We start from the raw sequence: 24,163 nt of genomic DNA, 5'->3' as shown, positions 1-24,163 counted from the left end.
GCATATTATACTCATTCATAAACTCAACTGCCTCCCTAAGGTCTGCATACCTACTTCCCCCACCCCTTAATAAATCTAGTTTCCCTGATTCTGCACATCCACTTCATTCAACAACACTTTTTCAAGTCTCCTAACACTGAATCCATTCAAATGCAAACCATCCATCTTATATAGATCCTTTCGCCCATCGAACTCACTCCACACGTCCACAAATTCCACACCACTCGTCATGCATAACCCACGTATAAAGTCATTTGCAATTATGGCTCTCCTTCTAAACTCTTCTCTGCCATACCACAGCAAAAGACTATCATCCTAATTCTCTCGCTCTTTTCTTTTGCTACCTCAAACAATTCATTCAGGTCCTCTATCATTTACATTTTATCTCCTTTCAAATCATTCGTACCTGCCACAACTATCATTTCTTTCACTCTTTGCTTTTGCTCCCTAATAGACTCACTTACATCCTTAATGGTCGTGCCAGGGTGGCATGATTTTGTCAAATTCTCTACTATCACACCTCGTACTAACGAATCTCCATACAGCACTCGCTCCTTCATTTTGTTTACGTTCACAATCATACTCTTATTTTTCCTATCATACTTTTTTTTTATTGGCTGGTACACTTGATAGACATTTGTGCATATGCTCCAGCTGCCGCTTTGCTCTATGTATTGCTCTGCTCAACAGCGCGATCTCACTCATTGCATCTATTTCATCTTTTTTTATTATCTGTTAAACCATTAATTTGCTCTATATTAATACCTTCATTCACACTTTCTACATTCATGCCCTCACAGCTCTCTGGTAGAACCTCACAATTTCTTATCATATCGCTATTTTCTACATTCTGAAATTTGACAAAAATATCACACTCACTACCCGAAACACACTTTAATTCCTCATTTTCCTTACATTTTCTGCACACATTCACTCCACTATCATCATCTAACCATACTCCAACTGCTCTCCGCAACGCACGCATTTTGCAGATAGTACACTGAATAATCTCCTTTATGTTACCGTTATTGAACAAAGATGGTGAACCATTATTACTAGCCGCCATTTTTCTTCTTACCGAAGCCATGTGCTATCATATCTTATCGAATTAATAATTGAAACAACACCAAAATACACAAACAGACACACTAAGATATGAAAAGCAAACAAAACTACATAACATTCAAGCAAAATTGTCAATGATAACTTAAAATAACACTTATCTTATCAGGAGCTCTCAACAAACACTAAATACTAAAAATTATTATTGAGTGTTTATATGAGTGTCAATAATAAATAAATAAATAATAAAAATTAATAAATAAAAAAAAGTTACTAAATGTTTAATTCCCATCATGACTTATGGTAAACCCTGTACAAAGAGTTGCGAGACCTTTTTACATTACCCCACATTTAAACATATCGGATAGCCTTCCTTCGGTTATCTCCTTTATGGGAAATATTATTATATCAATCTTCTGAAAATTCCTAATTGTTGTCGTTATATTTATGCATATATGTTTTTTTTTTTTTTTCATTTTAAATTTTAAAAACTTCATGGAAGTTCCCAGACATCCCTTACATTAAGATCAACTACAATCAGTGCCTTAAACACTGATCCTCCCCATACATCCTTCAGTAAGGCAAGGATGACCTAGTCACCTTCAAAATGCAGGCCTGCTTTTTATCTTGCAAAAGGGATGTTAGCTCAGCTTTCCTTATCCTCAGTAATACACACACACACATCAGCAGACAGTATGAACTATCTTTCCTCGGACTGACTTTACTTCCAGCCTCTCAGTAAGAACAGATGATGTCAGCTCAATCCTAGCAAAAAAAAGATTATGGTTCTTGAAAGAAATAGAAATAAGTGTCCCTTAACAGGGAAAGAATTGAGGAAGTCCGAAGTTCGAGTACTTGGGATCCACTACTAATGTGTAGAAGTGCTGTTCAGAAGACATCAGAAGACTAGGAATGGCTTAAACAACAGGGAAAGACTTGTCTAAAATCTGGAAGAATGATCTATCTTCACAGGATCAAATTTGAGGATTTTGGATACAGCTGTGTTTCCAGCAGTAACTTATGGATGCGAGTATTAGAACCTAGTCTAATAGGAAAAGGATAGCTGCTTTAGTGTTACAAGAAGGCTGTTGAGGATATCATATATTGAAAGATGGGTGCTAGAAAGGATCAGTAGAACTTTAAGGCTTCTTAAGGATATTGGCAGAAGAAAGTTGGAATACTTTGGACACATTGAAAGGAGGACTTCTCAAAACAGTAATAGACAATAAAGGAAGGGTTAGGCTTCAGTGATTTTTTTTTTTTTTTTTTTGACTTTTATGGCATAAAGACATAAAAGTCGAAATAAACATCCATGCCCTTGGTAGGATTTAAACCTGCAGCCTCTTAGCTGAAGAGTGGATATACTAACCACTCGGCCAACCAAGCCTTCTGAGCGAGATGAATAGATGGTGTGTCTGGAGTGATTGATCTTCAGAGAGCTGACATCTCCAGAAAGGCATACAACAGGACTGTGTGGCAAGAACTGGTGTAGACCATTACCAAGGAAAGGAATGCCCATATGGTATCTGATGATGTCCAATGAGTTGAGGAATGGATGAATTTGTTGATCATTTGCTGTTTTATGCTCTAGTGACAAATTTTTTTAACTATTTCTGTTATCTGCATTTTAATCATGTCAACATATTGAAAACACCTTGGATAGATGCCAAGGGGGAAAAAATTATTACTATTGTACAGGCACCTCCATGGAGTCCAAAGGCTCATCACAGGAAACCCAATCTATCATACCTCTCCTGAACCCATTAACAGACAAAGCACTCAACTGACTGGCAACTCATTCACAACTCTCCAAGCAAAAAATCTAGTTCTCACACCCCTATTTTAACCACACCTTTATTCAACTTCCAACGATGACCTTGTTCTGGCCCCTCTAGCCAAGTGCTGAAACATTTCCCTTGCATCAATCCTATAAAACCCCTTAAGCAACTTAAATGTTTCCATCATATCCACTCTTTTTCTCCCATCAACTAACTTCTGCAATCCACACACTCTCAATCTATCTTCATAGGGAATATACCACAGACCACTCACCACCTTGGTCACTCGCCTCTGGATCTTCTCCACTGCTTACACATTCCCAAGAAACCCAGGAGACCAAACTTGAGCACAGAAATCCAGATGTGGATGTACCAAGGCCTGATAAAGAAAGAGGAATAACAACTTCCATCTCTACTTGTTAGTATATCCTTCAATAGCCAAGTAATTTTATGGGCTACTTCAGCAACCTTAGTAATATGTCCTCTAAACTTCTAACTCTGTCATCTCCCTTAAATCTCTAACTTCCTCTATTTCGTGGAGTACAGTGCCATCGATGTGATGCACAGCTTGTAATCTGTTTATCCCAAAATGCATAACTTTACTTTCTCCACAACGAACTGACACCCATTATCTTTTGCCCATACTGACCTGCCTATTTATATTGTCAAGCAAGCAAGCTCTCCACATAGCCTTGATTAACTATTATCTTCCTAATTTCACATCAGCAAACTGAATATTTTCTTTCAAGTTATTTCCTATATCATTTAGGTACAAAATAAACAGCAATGGATCTGGTACTGAACCTTATGGCATGCGACTAGTTACCTGTTTTTGCCTCGATTCTGCTCCTCCATATACCACCCTCTTATCCACCTAACTAATGTCATATCCATCCTCATTTATTCTAATTTGCATAATAGAGTTCCATGTGATATTCTGTCAAATGCTCTTTGCAAAATCCAGCAGAATCACCATACAGCCATTTCCTTTATCCAACTCTGCTATTACTCTATTATAAAAAGATAGTAAATTACTAAGGCATGACTGACCCTTCACAAAGCCATGTTGCGCCTCATACAGTATCATATTTTTTATCTACCCATTATTGAATTCTCTTTTTCACCAATTTTTCCAGTACATTAACAACCACATCTGAAATACTGATTAGTCTATAATTTGATAATGCAGTCTTAGAACCTACCTTATGCAAGGGAATTATTTTATCCTCATTCCACTTCCTTGGAACTCTACCAGAGCTGAGACTTAAAGAGCCTAGTCAGACATTGTCAGTTTCCTTTCACATTCTCGCAAAACCCAAGCTAATAAATCTCATCTAATCTGACAGCTGTATTTACACTGAGATTATGCAATATCCTAAGAACCTCCAATTCATCCACCTCTGTTCTGATATATCCTTGCAAAGTGGTCACTAAGTAACTCAATATTTTATCTGCTTCTGTCACCTCATGACCATCACTCATTAAGGTTAATCTACCACAGTCATTCTTCTTCTTACTTCCCAGCATAATGAAAGTATTTTTTGGAATTTCCTTTGGCCTGCTTGACTAGATTCTTCTTATAATCTGATTTTGCCTTCCTTGCCCTGCTAGTCACCTTTCTTGCCTGAGCCTCGTACTGTTCATGAGTTTCCTGGTCACTATCTCTTTATATAGTCTTCACAGAATTTTCTTCTTCTGCAGCTCAGGCTTAAAGATATTACTCATCCATCTAACTCCTACCTGATTAACCCCCCCCTTACCTGAGGTATACAATTTAATATTGCTTCCTCTAGATGACCCTTAACTATTTCCCATGCAATACTGACATCCTTACCCTGCAGTGTTTTAAGCCATGGCATAGATTTAAGCTTCTTTCTAAGCTTGTCATAATTACCTGCCTTGTACAATGATCCACATATATCCACGAGGAATATTCTTGACAGAATATTCCTCATGTTATACAATCTACAAGTCAAGACTGAATGGCCTACTTTCCCCAATCAGAGGCAATGTGGCCACATTGGCTATGGATAGCTATTCTGATCCTATGACCACATCCAATAGGCTCACACCCCTAGTCCCATCCATCACATGCTGCCTCAAGTAATTATCTCTTAGGTGTATAAATTCCATTTCCTTCCTACCATGTGATCTTTCTTACTTCAAGTCTATATCTCCATAGTTGAAATAACCCATAATAATAACTCAACCTGCATTCATTGTACTGATTTGCCAATGCATGTCTTCTGGATCACCCGTAGAACCTCCTGGCCTATAGCAACAACCAACTGTTTATTTTGTCTTACTATCCTTGATCTCACACTGCACTGCTTCAAATGAACAGCCACTCTCCCACCTATCTCCTATTCTTTTTGGCTGCAATTCATCAGCTATCATCATCAATGCTCCTCCCCATCCTATCTTTCCTGAAATACTAAAACCTTCACATTCTATCAATTTAACTATATCTGCTGTAAGCCAAATCACACTAATGCTATAACTTTTGGCAAGGTTGCACTAACGAATGCCAAAAATTCCTCCTTATTCCTGATACTTCTGGCATTAGTATGTAGAAGCTACAGCATCTCTTTAGGTCCCCACCAACTTTAATTCCTAAATAGACTATCCTATTCAATATTTCTGCCTGAGAGACTAGATTCTGCACTTGGTCATTCTCACTGACTCACCTCATGGGTGCCTTCACACAAACTCACCTGCTTAAGTTTTCTTGAATTTGCACTTCAGCATGCTCAGTGAACAAAACTCTCTCCAAACACCTAACCCCCAAAACCATTTAAATGCAGTCCATTAGCATTGTACGAATCCTTCTTTCCATCAAAGACAGACTACAGATTCACAAACCCTATATCATTCTTTCTGCACAACCTACGTATAGACTCATTAGCTAGCAACACCCTCCTCCTCAGTTTAAGTACTCCCCTGATCATCGAGTCTAAGTAAATAATTTTCTCCTTAACTTGTTTTTCTTTTTTTTTATTCATCATCAAATTCCTGACACGTATCCTCAAGGGGTGAACAGGATATGATAGTACTACATGAAAAAGTATTTACATCATTACTAACTTCCTATCTACAATTTTCCTCCAAATTTTCCTCCTTGTCAAGACTTCAACATTATCAGATCTTATATTTCTATCGTCTAAGGCACTTTGTACCATATCAATCCACCTATATCTTGGTCTTCCTCTGGGTTGTTTTCCTGCCAACCTGGCAGAGAACACTTGTTTTGCTAATCTTTCCTCGCCCATTCTGTTTAAGTGACTATACCACCTGAGATTAGCTCTGCAAACGCCTTCCTGGATGCTGACAATGTCAAGTTCTTTTCTAATATCCTCGTTTTTAATATGACATTGCCATTGATGCCATCTGTTCACGCCTCTAATCTTTCTCAGGACTCTCATAACTGCGGTCTCTAGTCTTTGGTCAAGTGTTTTACTTCTGACCTAGCTCTCAGATCCATAAGTTAACTGGTTTGAACATTGTCTTGTATACAGCTAATTTAGTGTTCCGACTAATTTCTCTCTTATTCCATATAAATTTATTCAATTGATTTCCTACCATACCAGCTTTGTTGATTCTGTTGTCTATTTCCATATTTAATTTACCATCTTCAGTAAAAATCGTGCCTAAGTAGCTGAAATGTTTTACTTGTTCCACGGGTTCCCCATTCACAACACAGTTGACATTTTCAACGATTCTACCCATTTTCATTGTCTTTTTAATGCTGACCTTCATACCATATCTATTACAGTTATTCAATTTAGTCAGGGAATCTTGCAAACTTGTAGCGGATTTATTTAGAAGTATAACATCATCTGCATAAAGCAAAGAGCTGACATTAACATCTCCAATTCTGATATCATGTTTAAGCCAGCCTGGTTGGCCGAATGGTTAGCGTATCCGCTCTCCAGCCAAAGGGGCTATGGGTTCGAATCCTGGCATGGGCATGGATGTTTGCGATTGTCTCTGGAAATAGTAGTGGTGATAGTGGACAGCAGATGGTGTTAGTGTAGATGAGGCGATTTGTGGATGAGGTTGAGTGGTGGAGACGGAGAGATGCAGAATAGGTGCCCTCCCTCGATGAGTCTTTGGACTCCCTGGAGGTGTCAAATAAGAATAATAAAAATTTTTTTAAAAAATACCAATATCAATATCATTTATTACTGCCCTCCAGAATCAGCTATAATCGTCATACTATCCATTTAAAATCATCAGCAAACAACTGCTTTTTTCATATAACAAACAGGAGAAAGGGATGATATGATCGAGACTTACAAACTTCCGAAAGGGTTTTCAGGATATGAAATAACAGGATTTCAGTTATGGAAATTTTCGTTTTATGGAGGGCAGAGAAAATACAAGAGGGCATCCTTGGAAGCTGAGAATGAATGCCACCAAGAAGAGGATGAGATCTAGATTTTTCTCTGATGGAGTAGTGCATGATTGGAATAGACTGCCATTGAACGTTGTGTGTGCAAGCAGTGTGAATGAATTCAAGAACAAGTATGACAGCTGGTGAGTGTATTATGTGGCCTTCCTTGAGTCCTTGACTGAAACAAAAATAATAATAATAATAAAATATTAAAAAAATCAGTTTTTTGTTGTTCCCCCCCTTCCCAGGAACAATTACATGAAAACAGAAACCAAGATCCTTCTAATAACTATAGATTTAAGTAATGTGGAACAATAAACTATAGCAACACAATGTAAAGATAAACTTTTCCAAAATGGGATACAATCAATCTCAAATAGCATAATGAGGACAAATTTCAAAATAGAAAGTTGGACACTGATTTATGCTACAAATTTGATTTAAAGCCTCAGAAAGGAAAATAAATTAAAAGTGACAAATTTAATAGGAAAAAACAGTAAACACATACTGGATTTCTGTTCTGGACAAAAGTGGTTATAATTAACATACTCCAGTACAAGGATGCATATAAGTTCACAAAGAAAACATACAAGGTTCAAAGAAAGTCTTATTCAATGCATTGTTGTTTACAGAGATATCTTCAGCATTGTCCACAATATAAGAAATCTGAGATAGTAAGTAAAATCACTCGTTCTGAGCACAAAAGTGTTGCCATTTTTCTGTGGAGGTAAGTAAAAAAAAAAGCAGAGTTCAGAGTTCAGGGAAAGTGAAATGAAACCCAAAAGAATGGCAAACTGTGAGGAAAATAATAGACAAAGAAGTATGCAGTGAACATGACAATATAAAATATTAACTTCAAGTTTAGATGGACTGATGCAATTAGGATGCTTTATAAGACATTTTGGAGACTACAAATTATAAACCAGTACTGATGCATAGTGAACTGATAATTTCAAATCACTGAAAATTTTTCTTTTTTTTAACTATTTCCAAATACAGCTCATCTGTGCTAAATGTGGTACATAAAAAAAAAAAAAAAGAAAAAAAAATCAGCTAACGCCTTTTTATTCCCATATACAGGAGTAGGCGAGGCCATTTAGCCCTATCTAACTTTTGGAGACTGAGTGGGCAGTTCAATCTCCACTGGTACCAATCAGAGATAGAAGGTCCAAGGCTATCACTAATTAAGCGGTACACAGTGAAGAGAGACAGCTCAAATGTGCCACCATGTCGTGGTCCCTAACACAATATATTTAATGTCTGAAATAATGTGGGTTCTACGGTCGATTTTCTTGAGTTTACGGGATGAAAAACCCGAGTTTCCGGGAGGAAAAACCCGCTTGCCAGTGCCAGAGATCAACTAACTCGGAAACCAATCGAAAAAAGGCTTAGAAAAATTTCCTCTAGTCGCTGACTAGACTCTAAACCAAGTCTTCCTTCGTGCGACCAAGCGCCGTGGTATGCAAACGCCACAATGTGGTACATTACAGTTTTTAATATACAAAAACTCTTAGGTTTAACAAACTAGTAGGAGAAGAACAAGACTTTTTTCTATTTAAATTAAAAATATCCCATGGGTAATCCACTGAAAAAATTTCAGCAAACTACACAACACATAGAAATAAGGATGATAACAAACAAACAAAACCATTACAGAAAGTCTGCAGTGCAATTTTATTTAGAGCAATTAAAATTATATTATTATAAAAATGAGTACGAAATAAAAACTGAAAAACATTTCTGTATTCACCTGTACTTGGACCATATGGAGGAGGAGGATTAAATCCTGGTGGAGATGCAGATGTATATGGTGGTGGTGGTGGAGGCTCTGGGTAAAATCCAGATGGCTTTTCAGCTGCCATTTTGATACTGAAAAATAATCATACTACTTTAAAAATAAAGTTTACATGTTATATCTTACCTAGGTCTTGTATGTGTATCTTACTAAAATAATTAAACATTAACTAATGAAAATATTTGAAATCAGGCAACCTGCCAATTTATATATCAAGGAAATATTACACTGCACCTGCCTAAAAAAAAAAAGAAGTCATTTGTCAGAGATATAAAAAAAAAAGAATGAGATTCAGAAGTGTCCATTAGAGCAACCATTTTGATGGCTGCAATGGATATTTTGGTCAGATGCATGGTCAGCCTTGCCTGCAAATAACAGTACTATGAACAAACATTAATACTACTATTATATGCAAGAAGAGTTCAAAGTATAGTATAATGTTCTGTATTACATTATACTGAAGAAGTTTGAACTATTAAATCCTGCTGACTGCATTATTGTAAATGTTATCTATTATTATTGCAAAAAATTAACTTATTTGTTAAATCCTGTTAAACCCAGTACAGTCTGTGCAGTTAGCCTAGTGGCTATTTGCTTTGCAACCATATGCTTGGGAAAGGAGTGTCCTGGGTTCGATTCCCACCGCTGATGTGAGGAGCTTAAGGATCTTTCTCAGACATAGCCAAGTTAGCAGGGTTTTTCTCCCCAGTTTATCTGGGGTTTTTCCTCCTGCAAGCAGGCAAACCAGCTCTGTGAACACATGCAGCTACAGTCATAGAATATACCGGGAGGCATAAGGCTAGTCACCTTATCCTCGGGACGGGTATGACTTAGAAAGGCTAAGATAACTCTGTAACAGGCCAGTAGGCCTAACATGTAGAAGTGAGAAGAAGAAAAACATATATTTAAAAAAACATTTTTTTTTTATATAGTTAGAAAATTGACCATCTAGCTGCCTTAGATTAGCTAATAAGGTGGCACTTTTTGGAATTTCCTGTTATTGTTTGATTGCTGTTCTGCAATTCTATACTGAACATGCCTATAACATTTAGGCAAAAATTCTACAATTAAATAAGTTTTTACGTGAGTCTCTTCCATTTTTATAATTTATTATTATGCCAACTCAGTGTTCCAATACTGAAATAAGAACTAGAGGCTTAAGATAGTAAATGAGAATTTAAAGTATAATGGAAAAATAAATATATCTATCAAAAGCCTTTGCAAAATATAAGTATACCACTGTATAAGGTGTAATCAAAAAGTATAGGTGAATGTACCTGCAGTGCTCAATGTATTGAAGGGAGAGCAAAGCTGAGAGAAATGGCATGATGAGTTTGGAACAATGTATGGAACAAATTTTTCACTCACTTGTTTCATGTTCAAAACTTTCGTCAAAATGTGCAGGAAATCACTGAATGAGATGCAGAGACAACAATTTCTTTAATGTCAATCTTCTGTTTGATTGAATGATTTCATCCACTTTTGTGACATTTTTGTCTATGCATGAAGTTGGACATCCCAGTCTTTCTTCATGAATTTATTCACAACTACTATGAAACCAAACTATTTGTAAACTGCACCTGAGCCTGACAGTACTATCTCTGTAAATTTCCACTGACATTTCATGAGTTTGATGGACTGAATGTTTACTCATTCAAAAATAGAGTCTCCATAGCTCAGTCAGTATAGACAAAGCTCTTTGTCGGAAAGATGAGTTCGATTCCCATCAGTGACATGAGGAACTCTTATCTGGTCTCCTTTTGACTAAATGCGAGTTAGCCAGTCTCATATGGAAGTAGAGAGTTTTTCTTCTCCTGGAAACTAAGGTTTTTTTGTCCCTCAAAATAGACAAACCGGCCAGTAGAACACACACAATTTACGGACAAGAATACTTAGAGGCACAGGGGTAACTGCCTTATCCTCATATAATGGTTGGGAAGTCCAAGGATACTTGGAAGGCTATGGGTGCTTAAGTACCTGTTAAACCACTGATGGATGGATGGACTCATTCAAAATCACTGCTTTCCATTTTCAACACAATGATGAAAAACACAGGTACACGAAAATGGTATTTAAAACCAACAAGCAAATTGATCTACTTGAAACTCATCACATGACAGATGGATATGAGATCAAATGATTCCTCTCAGCTTTGCTCTCCCTCTGGTAGATTGAGTGCTGCAGCTAGATTCACCATACTTTTTCATCACATGTAGTACAGAAGTATGCTTAGATTTTACAAAGGCTTTTGACACTGCCATGCAACCTGGTAAGTTGAAGCAGATGGGATTGGATGACAGATTAGGGAGTTGGATAGGCAACTGGATGTCAGGTATCAGCAAGTTATATGGGGGGAGGATGCAGTATCCTGAAAGAAAAAAGTCAACAGTGGTGTGCTGCAGGGGCTGGTTTTGGGCTGTTGTTTAACTTGCATATTAATGATATTAGGATGGGTTTAACTGGAGAACTGTTTGCAGGTAAAGAAAAATTGGGGAGAACAATGACAAATCAAGCAGATGTTACCTCACAAGAGGACTCGGATAGATTATTGAAAGTTTTTTCACTGGGTTATCAAATAAATTAAAAATTAATAATGCAAAACATCCTTTGGGGGGGGGGGGCAGCTTTGCATTATGGAATACTAAGGCAATTAATGTGGTAATTTGTTTCTATATACAAGTAGCCAAGTCATGAATATATTTCACTCATAAACTTTGCTTGCTTACACTTGGATAAAGGAGTAAACAAGAATATAAAATAAATCAAAAATGACAAATTATAACTTGGGTGAAAGTGAAAAAACTTTCAACTACTTGCTATAATCCAGAGTATTTTGGTATTACACCTTTTCACTACATGTATATGGGAAATACGACTTCTGCATTACTTAAACCTTGGTATCTCTTCTGGGTCAAGCATCTTCCACTGATGCTTGATTTTGAGGAATCGAGCAGTTTTGCTTGATGACATTTTTGCCTGTCGCTAAGCAGACCCACCAATGAGAGTTTGATGAGTTTGTGTGTGTTCCTTTTGGGTCATCAGTGAGATTTAGAGTGACACTGTGGATCACTCAGTTTTTAGAGAGAGATACCCCCCCCCCTTGCACCTTAACAGAACTTAAATAAAGGCCAAAACTGGTCTGGGTAGTGGCCATTTCCATAATGCATAGCATTATACAAGCCCAAAAGGATGTGTGCTTAGCATTATGAGATATTAAGGTAATTAATGTAAAGGCATTTGCCTCTACATACAAGTAGACTAGTTGTGAACATATTTCACATATAAACTTTGTTTGCTTACACTTGGATAAAGGATTAAACAAGAATATAATTTCTTGGCATTTTTAACTGACTTAAGATAGATTATATGAGTTATAAGAGAGTGGAACTGTCAGTTCAATGTTGCAATCTGTAAGTTTCTGAAATTTGTAAGGCAATGATGGGATGTGAAGTATACACTTGTAATGAAATTGTGAAAGAGACTGAGTAGACAAGATCTGGGAGTAGTAGTGGACAAGGGGTTCATGGTTTACATGTTGTGAAGTCATCACATCAGATTATAGCAAAAATTTGGAGGACCTTAACATGCAGAAATAGAGGTTATGATTCCATATAAGGCCTTGATTAGACCTCATATGCATTACTGTAAAAAGATTTGCTCACCTGGTTTTCATGGCAATAAGGATTTATTAGAAAGAGTACAGAGATCTACTAGGTGGTAACTGGTTCTTCGGAATGTGGGATATGAAGACAGACTGAGAAGCAATTTGCAAAGCATTTTGAAAAGGAGGAGGAGATATGATAGATATTTAATTTTAGTTTAATTAAAGGGGTCGTTATCAGGTTAATGTGGAAGAAATTTTCTTGCAGAATTGGAGAGGGATAATTAGAACAAGAGGCCATCCCTAGAAACTGTATAAGGAGGAAAGGAGCAAAAGGAGTAAGCAGCAGATATTTTTACACAGTCAACTACTCCGTGTAAAAATGCGAGTGAAATTCCTGGCAGTGTAGCAAATGCAGACCATACTGAATGAGCTTAATACAAAGTTTGATGAGCTTGGGGGAAAACAGCGTACCTCTCGCAATGAGTCTCGACTCCATGAAGATCTATTTTAATATTATATCTATCAAAATCAACTGTGTACCTAAAAAAAGCCAAAATTATGAAGATACAGAATGGAAAATGTTAATGATGATAAAACATAAGGCAATCTCTGAATTACTAATCCATGGAGTCAGCACACAACATGGGTGTGTATGGGGTGAGGATACACCCCCAGCATTCACAGCGCATTCTTGGTAATGTATCTATCCACAATTGTCCATGTAAGAAAACCTACTCCTCACACTCCTTACAGAATTTTCAGGGATGGTCTCTTGTTCTTTCCATCTCACCGTCTATTCTTTTTATAATCCCCTCAACTTAAATCATCTCTATCAAATCACCTGTTTTCTTCCTATTCACTAAACTCCTTTAACCGCTCTCTACACTGTTCACTATTTTCGGGTAATTCCAACATCCCAGAGATCTGATAATGCCTTATTCGCTCCTCTCTGGACCTTCTCCAATGTTTCCAGATTCCAATGAAAATTAAGTGACCAAATCTGAGCACAACAGTCCAAGGGTGATTTCACCAGTGCTTTATACAGTGCCAGTCACCTACTTATTCCTACATGTAAGTGTACTCTTTATCATAGCAACAATATGGTGTGCAGCTTTTGCAAGACTTGCAATGTGGCCTATAAACTTCAGTCTGCTGTTAACCATCACCCATAGATCTTGAATCTCATCAACTTCCTGAAGCAGTTCTATCAACACAGTACACAACCTTATATCTCTGCATTCCAAAATGCAGCACATTGCACTTATTAATGTTATAACTAACCCCACTCATTTGTCTAAGCTAAAAATATCAGTGTTGATACTGTAATAACAACTGCATCTTGTGAGGATAGCACTAAAACATCAACTTGTTTCCATCAAATCTGAGGAATAACTGTGCTGTCTTAAGCAGCACAGTTATCCCTCAGAAATTCAACATTCATTCTCCATGTTCCCATACACTATTAAAATCTCCCATTAAGAATCCTTTGCCTATAGCAACATCCTATTAGATGTGTTTTCCCTCAAACTAGTGGTTAGTTGGATAGCTATGCTATTTTGAAAAGCCCTGATAAAGGTTCTTCACATCAAAGATTGAATTCAAACCCAGGTTATTCCAACCAAAGAGCTCCATAGAAATCAACTGAGCCACAGAGACTACTGTTACATATACCCTTCTGTTAATTTGACACATTCAAAATCTTCTCATGTACTGCCATTTTCAACTTCCACTGTTTGGAAAAATTCCTCTACTATCATTAACAGTACTCCCCGCCTCTTTTCACCTTCCTATCCTTTTTATTCCCAACAGTATATCATTCTGGACGACCAAGCTTCACTTTCACCACTTATCTTCGGACATACTGACCAAATCAATACAATTAACTCAGCTCCCTTATTTCCAATACTCCTTATATTAGTATACAAACATAATAATCCCAATGTGTTTGTGTCCATTCTGGTTGGCCGAGTGGATAGCATATCCGCTCTCCAGCCAATAAGCTGTGGGTTCAAATCCCGCTGTGGGTATGGATGCTTGCGAATGTCTGTGGAAATACCAGTGGTGGTCGGTGGTAGATGGCACTGGTGTAGTTGCGGTCATGATTAATGGTGGAGATGGAGTTGTAGAGCAGGTGCCCTCCCTCGATGAGTCCTTGGACTCCCAAGACGTTTCTAATAATAATAATGATTCCACTAACAACATTACTCCCTAATACTTTTAAAGTGGCTAATAGAATTACTTGATTATTGTAAAACACACTAACAAGCAGAGATAAGGAAGTTATTATTCCTCTTCATTAGGCCTTGATATGGCCACATCTGGATCACTGTGCTCAGGTTTGGTCACCTGGATTTCTTGGGGGATGAAGTGACAAAGATGGTGATTGGTCTGAAATGCTGTGACAATAGAGCAAGGGTTTATGGGTTACAAAAGTTGATTAAATAGAAAAATGTATGTTACTAAAAGGGTTTACATGATTGATATAGAGGAAATATTTCAGCACTTGGCTAGAATGGGCAGAGCAAGAGGCCATCCCTGGAAATTAGGTAAGAGAGTAATGGGTTGCCAGAGTGTTGTGAGTGCTTTGTCTATCAGTGAATTCAAGGAGAGGTACAATAGATATATGGTTATGGTCTGCTGCAATGAGTTTTTGGACTGCACAGACACCCATGCAATAATAATGAAGTAGAATGTATTGACGGAGAAGATGGCAAAGGGAATGACACTGAAAGTAATCAGAAACTCAGCACATGACACCACAGGAACACACTGCAGTCTTTTATAATATAAACAATACCAGAAGAAAATATTTACTCTACTACTTACTAATATTTTGCTAGATTACTAACCAGCATCTTCAGAACACAAATTAGAACTGTGGTGAAACACACAGCACTCAATTCGATTGTTGTAGAAAAAAATCAAACTGTAACTGAAAAGGAACTTGATGTCATATCAAGGTGCTCTTCTAGGGCCTAAATAAAAAAAAGATAATTCACAGTAGTGGGGCTAAATGTAGTCAGTCTTAGAATGCCAGTTTTCCCTATCTCAAACTGATGTTGACTTCAAAAATAGTATTTCAGACCTTATATAATGACTTCTATGCAGCATAAAAGTCAGTTTTCTTCCATTTAATCCCGAGTGAAAGAATATCCAAAGTACAGTCTGCTAGTCTTAGTTGCTATACCAATGACAACAAATGTAGTTTAGATGTTTGGACCCTTGCCTCTGCTGGGGCAAGAAGCCAAGAAGTTTTCACTGAGACCTGAACCCCCCCCCCCCATCACATGCCCTGATATTTTCAGATGTATTATCCTGGATACAGAAGGAATGGGAATAGTTTGTTGTGATCTCATGCATTGGTTGCTGGATGAATGGGGACATTGTTATTAGGGATTATGACCAAAACAAACGAAAGGTTATAAAGTCAATTCAGTTTATTCATCTGTAAACTGCAGGTTATTCTGGACCATTCACTTGTTTTGCAGATTAAAACCTTGCATTTTCATATATTTTCAATTGAAAAGCTGAAGGAAGTATGGTGTACTTTGTCTATTTTATAGAGGTTTTAACCATTGGCTAAAGTGTTGCAATGATATCCAAGTTCTGTGGCAAGAGCTGTGTCATTCATAGTCCTGGATTTATATTAAAGCAGTTTGAATGCTGTACTGCAGGAATGGAAGATATGGGTTTCCTATAAAAAGAACAGAATAATGAACCTTTTGGTAGCTATGCAACTAGTGTCTAGGAAGGAAATACTTTTTCCCCCCTATACTGAAAATGTGTGATGTGTTTACGCCAAAAGACAAAATATCAAGCACATCTACATAGTGTGCTTGCTATTTAGTCTTTTTTCAACCAATTTCATCAATGTAACAATAGGGTTTGTGTTAAGTGCCTTAACACAAACAATAGGGTTTGTGTTAAGTGCCTTGTTTCTAAACATTTCCTACAGAAATTGGCTGGAAAGGATAGGGGATGAATCAAGTGCAGTCTCATCTAGCTTGTTTGTATATTTTTCCTTTCTATGAAAAACACCTAAAACATTAAATTCACCACACCTAAGTGTGTGGTGAATTTGACCATTCAGATACAGCAGGGAAAAATTTGGCTTAATACAGTCAAGTGACTGTCAGCGGCACACACTGGTAAATAATGAAGTCATATCAAAGCCAACCATGATGTCTGAATCTTTCAGGTTAAGATTTTTTTTTAATTATTATTATGGTCTTATTTAAAGTGAACAGAATTTTTTAAAAGAGTTGCCCATGAAGGAAAAAGTGATTCTGCTTATTGCCTGACAAGTTTGTAGGTATTCCAAAACTAACCAATGGCTACCCCTTTAAAACAGACAAAATACATCATATCTCTCATAATCAATACACAAGATACAGCAAAACTATTCCCATCCCATATATCCTGGATACATTTGAAAAGATAGCTAAAGCTCTATGCAAATATAATCTCCCTGCCACTTTCAAATCACATCCAGTTAGCAACCTGCAAACATTCTCCAAAGGATTAGCTTTGTCCTTTCACATTCCTGGAGTGTATAAAGTTACTTGTGCCTATAATTTAACCTGCTTTCAACAGACTAGTTTCAACATCTTTTTTCTTTTAAATGTTGCTTCTACACATGAAAGGTTATTTGCACCATGAGCAAGCTACAGATCAGTTTTCCCATTTTTATCAATTTTTTATATTTTTTTTTGCATTTTTAATTTTTTTTTACATAGTCTGGAAACCCTACTTCTAGAGACCAAACATGAAATTTCAAGATGCTTCAGGCCTCCAATAAGCAAGATGGTAATCTCAAACCGAGAGATGACATTCATCTTCCACCTAAAGAGAATCACGAACTTCCATGTCCACAGCAAAGATTTGAACCTGTTCATTGGAAAAAGGCATGCTAACCACTCAGTCAACAGACCAATGTTTGTCTCAAAGAATATTAAAACTACATCCACAGTCATCTGAATGGTAAGTCAAGACTGGCAAACCATGCTCTGGATATTTAAATAGAAGACAATGTCACATAGATATTGATATAGACCTGAGAGGCTACTTTCGGAATCAGCATCAGCTATGAAACACTATCCTAAGCTCAAGTATGGTTGCATTAATTTGTCAAGAACTGAGAGTCATTCTAAGATCATATTTTGCCTGAATTTTTTAAATTAACTTTTATCTGGCAAAGAGGGATAGCTTAATGGAACAATACATTTTAACAGTAGGGAAACAATCGCTTCTAAAACAATCTAATCAAGAGCTATATGTTTTACAGTGGCTGTAATCTGTACTCTCAAGATGCTGGTGAAAAAGAACAAAATATCATTATGTTCAATTAATTTTCTTCTAGTGCTGTTAATAATGTGAAGCACCTATAAATAACCACCAGCATGTAAATCTATATACATACATATTGTGGCCTATTAAGTTTGGTTCCCCCAAGGTAAATCATATGACCTCAAAGACAAACTTAACTAATGTAACCAGTTTCATCAATGTAACAATATTATCATCCATACATAACTATAATAGATTTGCATATTATTAAATCATATGACCTCAAAGACAAACTTAACTAATGTAACCAGTTTCATCAATGTAGCAATATTATCATCCATACATAACTATAATAGATTTGCATTTGATTAAAATGTGAATCTATTATAATATTGAGCCAGCCTGGTTGCACGAATGCTTAGCGTATCCACTCTCCAGTTGTAGGCATGCATGTTTGCAATTGTCTGTGAAGATACTAGTGGTGGTAGTTGGCAGTAGATGGTGTTGGTGTAGATGATGTAGTTTGCTGTAGTTGGTGGATTTGAGTGGTGGAGATGGAGAGGTAAAGTAGGTACCAGTGGTGGCTCGTATATAAGCACTCCCAAGGAAAAAATGAAATTAAATTTTGTTTGTGTTTATAAATAATAACAATGCTAACAACATTATATAAATGCAAAACAACATGTTAAAGGTTACAGCTTATGTTTTGACACTGATTGAATAGTCAATAATTGGAATTGTTCGATTAACGCTTCAGATTGCACTGTGATCTAACGCAGTGTCAGAATTATCACGTTAGGCTAATTGCAGCTGGTCTCACCAATATTCGTTTGCGCTTCTCGTTGCACATTACCAGTGATTCCGGCACTGCTCGTTTGGGCAGTGTATCGTATGCTCGTGCACGTTATTTCTGTGAGATACAAAACTTTTATTACTGGTGCATGTTCATGGTGAGGGTGAACTATTTCTTTGTAAATCTTATTTTATTTTGTTAAAATAACATATAATTATTTATTTATTATAGACGGCTGAATTACGATGAGTGTCACTGTTGAAAATATGAAAATAATTGTATTTTTTCAATTATTGTTAACCAAAACAAATGCACTGTGATCTAACACTGTGACAGAATTGCCACGTTAGGCCAATTGCAGCTATTCTCCCCGATATTTGTTTGCACTTCTCATTGCACATTACCAGTGATTCCGACACTGCTCGTTTGGGCAGTGTATATGCTTGCAAGCATTATTTCTATGTGATATGAAACTTTTATTATTGGTGTTTGTTTGTGGTGAGGGCGAAATATTTTTAATAAAGCAATTTTTTAATATGTAAATTGGTTACTGATTAGGAAAAAATGAATTTTTTATATGCAACAGCCCTACTTAAAATTTTCACCGACTGCCACTGGTAGGTACTCTCTCGATGAGTCTTTGGACTCCTTGGGTCTCACGTAATAATAATTACTATTATATTGGAAACTTTCAGGCTTGCTTAAAAACCAAAGCATCAAATAAAAATAGGACTTTTTTCCCCCACCTCTGTTCTTATATTTAAATCTTCTAATTACAATAGCTGCCAAAGCTAGATTTGTATTTTGCATGCCATAAGACATGTATACTAAAAGTTTTTTATACAATTCTTGTTAATTAGAGCTGTTTCTGACTGAGCAGACAAACGTAATTTACAGGTAAGTTTTGAAAATGTATTAATTACATAGTACAAGAAAATGATAGGTAAAAAAAACAATGGCCACTATTTGACAATGCTTACAAAACCATTGTCACATAGTGGCCTAAACTTGCCTATATTTCTAAAAATCTGCACCTTCACTCATGGCACCATTTTCTTCAGATGTCTACCTCTGGGTGGCATTTATTTTGCTTCCTTTCTACATAGCTGCTATGCTAACCAGCAATTTCTCATGGTAAACTATAGCATACAGTTGTTAATAATTGTCAATTTCCTGCGTTGCTCCACTGTAGTATTCATAGAAAAGAAATGGCATTCTGCCTATGCCGTTCATTCAGTTCTGCCATTTACAGAATCTGCAATTGTTTTGTAGATTCTGTAAAGGAGCAAAGCTACAAACTCTGCATTAAAAATTCGAAACAGGTGATGATTGGGTAGTTTTAGGCAAAATTTTTGTAGCCACCAAAATTCACAGCTCAGCATGCGAGGGCCATATAAAAAACTGTCCAGATCTTTAAAAGAGAAACTATTTGAATTACTGTTCTCCAATTAATAACCAATATTTAGTAAACGTCAACCCGTATAAAAAATATCATCAGAATTATATTTTCTTACTGCTGCGAAACTGCTAAATAAAAAATATTCAGTAACAAGCATTAAGATGACTAGTAAAATATACAAATGATTTACTTCTATCACCAAGTGAGCGAGAATTTTGAAGGAGCATCAAAGGTGCCAACAACATTCTCGAATCTCAAATTCTAAGGAAATAGTACTATTATTATTAACATTTGACCTCCATGGAGTCAGAGACTCATCGTGGGAGGTACTCACTATTGCATACAATGCTCATCCAACCGAGTCTTAAACTGATTCAATGTATCCACATCCACAACACACTCAGGCAATGCATTCCACTCACCAACCACCCTCCATGCAAAGAACCTGCTTCTCACTCCTTTGTTCACACCTTCCTTATACAGTTTCCAGCAATGGCCTCTTGTTCTACCCCCTCCTCTTCCATTCTCTGAAAAATCTTCCATGTCTACCTGATAACAACCTCTGACCAGCTTATATGTCTCAATCATATCCACCCCCCTCTTCCTCCTATTCACAGGACTCTGCAAGTTACATTCTCTCAATCTGTCCTTGTACTCCACATTCCAAAGACCACCGACTACCTTTGTGAATTTTCTATGTACCCTTTCCAACATATCCTCATCACCATGAAAACCCAGAGACCAAATCTGTGCACAATAATCCATATGAGGCCTGATCAACCTTATACAATGGAATCATAACCTCTCTATTTCTGCATGTCAGGATTTTCCTCATAATTGCCATTATTCGATGTGATGTCTTCACAACTTGTGCAATGGCCCCTGAATTTCATGTCCTTGTCAACCATCACTCCTAGATCTCTCCTCTACTTCTGTTAGTTTCCCCACCAAGCATATACTTTGCATCCCATCGTTGCTTACCAAATCTCAAACCATACAATTGACAACATCGAACTGACAGTTCCACTTACCTGCCCATTCATGAAATCTATTCAAGTCCTCTTGTAAGGCATTAACATCAGCCTGACTGTGCATTGCTCTTCCCAGTTTTGCATCATCCACAAACAGCTGGATATCACTAGTTAAACCCAACCCAATATCATTAACATACAAATTGAACAAAAATGGCCCCAAAACTGACCCTTGCAGCACACCACTGGTGACCTCTTCTCTTTCGAGATACTGCACCTCCATATACAACATTCCGATACCTATCCTGGCTGTCGGATAGGTATCAGAATGTCACTGATCGAACATAGAAGTCTGTCATCCAATCCCATCTGTTTCAATTTATTTAAGAGCTTGTCATGTGGCAGTCTATCAAAAACCTTTGCAAAATCCAATTACACCATTGTACAATGATAGCTTTGTTTTTCTAGCGTTGTTGTCTTTCCTCCCGTTTTTTTTTTTACGGCATCACGGTATGACGTGAAGCAAAACAAACTGTGTAATGCACGTACGTGCAGAAAATTTAGTAAGCAATTAATAAACTGTTTTCACGGGCTAAACATGCGATGTAGTTCAATGCGAATATCATATTAAGAGGAATTCGTAGTTAGCAAAATATCACTCCATGAGTAACTCAAACTGTTTTAATAAGTGACCGAAAATTATTAATTTTGGCTACATTATTAACGAATAACAGAAGCAACAGAATGTAAAACAGGCAGTTTTAAATTTAGTCACTGCATTAAAAAAAAAAAAAAAAAAGAGAGAATTTCTTTGTTCACTTTAAGCATTCCACTAATGATGTGCGATGTTTTTAATACGGACATGAAGGTATAAATTGTTTTTCGTATACCGACACGAAATGCACATTCTAAAGTCAGTTACTAATCGATTGCAGAATATTATGATTAAGAAATACAACTTCCTATATGCCTAACAATAGCAAAATATTTTATACTGATACCTTCAAGAATGAATTCATAAAATACCACGAAATGATTTCATCAATTTCCTCTTGAAATTACATACTACTGCATGATATATAAATACGCAATACATACAAATATCTAACTGCCATTATAGATACTCCTGTCATTATTTATCTCTAAAATATTGAAAATATCGAATTTCATGCTCTGGAGAAGATCAAACTCCTAAAAAAAAAGTTTGCAGAAGAAACAATAATAAACTAAACGCACAAACAGTAAATACTCAGGCTCTTACCTTTTGAAAAGTAAGGTAAAGGAATGTAAAGGTTATAAAAACTGGAATTATGATATGGAATTCTGTGCAAAGTGGGTTTTAAATTTATATCATGCGAAGAAGCGGACAGACATTAAATTCCGCTAAATGTTGCAGATCTAATCCCCGTAAAAAAGAAATTCACTTCGGAACTATAATACTAATAGAATTCTCAGCTGTTTCTCTAACCTTCCGATCATAGACTCGTTCAACGAGTAACACCGCAATCCTTCTTAGAGGATACAAACATCCATCCATTCGTTAAGTTTTCTATTCCTAGAGGGCGATAGAAATCATTAAAAAAAAAAAAAGAGGACAGAATAAACGAATAATATATAATATAATAATTTCTTCTGTTATAATTTTTATTAGAGTTGTTAAAATTTGAACACTTCGATTCCTGATTGCATTTGTTCTTGTTCTTATTCTTTTGAGTACATAAAGATGATATTTGGCAAAGGAGCTGTTACGTAAACGAGACCTCACACCATTGCATATGGCAACACAAATATCACGTGATTTATAATCCGATTACATCACAGGAAAAGAAAGCAATCGTAGTTGTTGTAACCAGTTAGTCAATAAAGAAAGAACCATACAGCTTAATTCCGGCGACGTAGATTATAAAGAAATGGTACATATTAAAGCTCCAACATTATTTCAAAGCCTTATGTATGTATAAACTATGAAAGTTTCGTAATTTTACCAGAAGTTGCCTTAGCTTGAACTACAGGGTGATTATAGTTCATATTTCGAAATGCTGTAATTGAGTAACTACACAGCAGAGCGATTTAACATGATTATTTGTGCGGCAATGGAAACTTATTTTGCACAAAAACCAACGTTAGTTTTCAAAGAAGTCACTTGAGCGATATATGCTGCTGCAATACCATTACGGATAATTCACAACGTCACAAAACGTTGGGTATATACGGCGCGTTGTGTGGTTACACAACAACATGTTCGATATGCTTGTCGGTAATGTGTTGAATCCGCATGATCAACCACAGAACGTAGAGGTTCACTCGAAATAGTGTGAATATGTCATGTAATGCTGGTCTTGGTCTACTAAGTTAGCTATGTGTCAACGGTAGACAACGCCTTTAAGATGTCTCCACAGGCAGACGTGGCAGGGGTTGAGATCCGGCGAGTGCGCTCGTTACGTTGTACGAAAATGGCGGCTGATAATTCCTTCCTCCGTAAAATGTGTCTAAAGCAACCGCTTGCTAGGGGTGACGACATCCCCAAATGTGAGAAGGGGCACCATCCTGCGTAAAAAGTGTTGAATCCAGGCACTGACACTGCTGAAGTGTGTAATCACCTGATTGCCTAAGAGAGAGAGAGAGAGAGAGAGAGAGAGAGAGATCCATATCGCTGTCCATTAACAGTGCAGTTAACGAGAACCAGCAGGATCGAGCTCTTGAAAATGAAAAGTGTGATAATGAATTTCGCTGTAAAACCACACCAAATGGTGACCTTTGGTGAAGGAAGCAGAATCTGTCGCACGATGTGTGGGCTTGCGGTTGCCCAAATTCTGCAGTTGTTCATATTAAGAGAACTGTCCAGATGGAATTGAGATTGTTGAGTCCAGAAAATGTTCCATTGCCAATTGTTGTCCAGGCAAGAAACTACAGGGCAAATGTGTCTCGTGCACACCGGTCAGGATTAAACAATTGCTGAATGTGTGAAATTTGTAAGAATAACAGTGCAGAATTTACCTTACAACTTTGTGAACTTCTTACTGCTTTGGCTAAACACCGTCCAATACGCTGCTACTGATTCTACGATATTTGACATCCTCTC

At 36.8% G+C, this 24,163-nt stretch overlaps 1 protein-coding gene across 2 annotated transcripts in view; it reads right to left on the bottom strand.

The window, feature by feature from the left end:
- LOC150105952 (LITAF domain-containing protein-like) overlaps positions 1 to 22,624 on the bottom strand; it is an 89,403-nt gene extending 66,779 nt beyond the window's left edge. For both annotated transcript variants that reach the window (XM_090393721.1, XM_090393722.1), the window contains exons 1-2: positions 22,343 to 22,624; positions 8,984 to 9,102 (exon numbers count right to left, since the gene is read on the bottom strand). In XM_090393721.1, coding sequence (XP_090249847.1) covers positions 8,984 to 9,095 — 112 coding nt within the window. In that variant the 5' untranslated portion in view covers positions 9,096 to 9,102; positions 22,343 to 22,624. The remainder of the gene's footprint in view (positions 1 to 8,983; positions 9,103 to 22,342) is intronic.
- Positions 22,625 to 24,163: the final 1,539 nt, after the last annotated feature.

This window comes from Typopeltis vanoorti, chromosome 6 (genome assembly GCF_054136105.1).
Source record: "Typopeltis vanoorti isolate ZY-2024b chromosome 6, IOZ_Tvanoo_1.0, whole genome shotgun sequence".
NCBI classification, from domain to species: domain Eukaryota; kingdom Metazoa; phylum Arthropoda; class Arachnida; order Uropygi; family Thelyphonidae; genus Typopeltis; species Typopeltis vanoorti.
The sequence above is the reverse complement of the archived record's forward strand: the minus strand, read 5'-3'. Positions and strand labels throughout refer to the sequence as shown.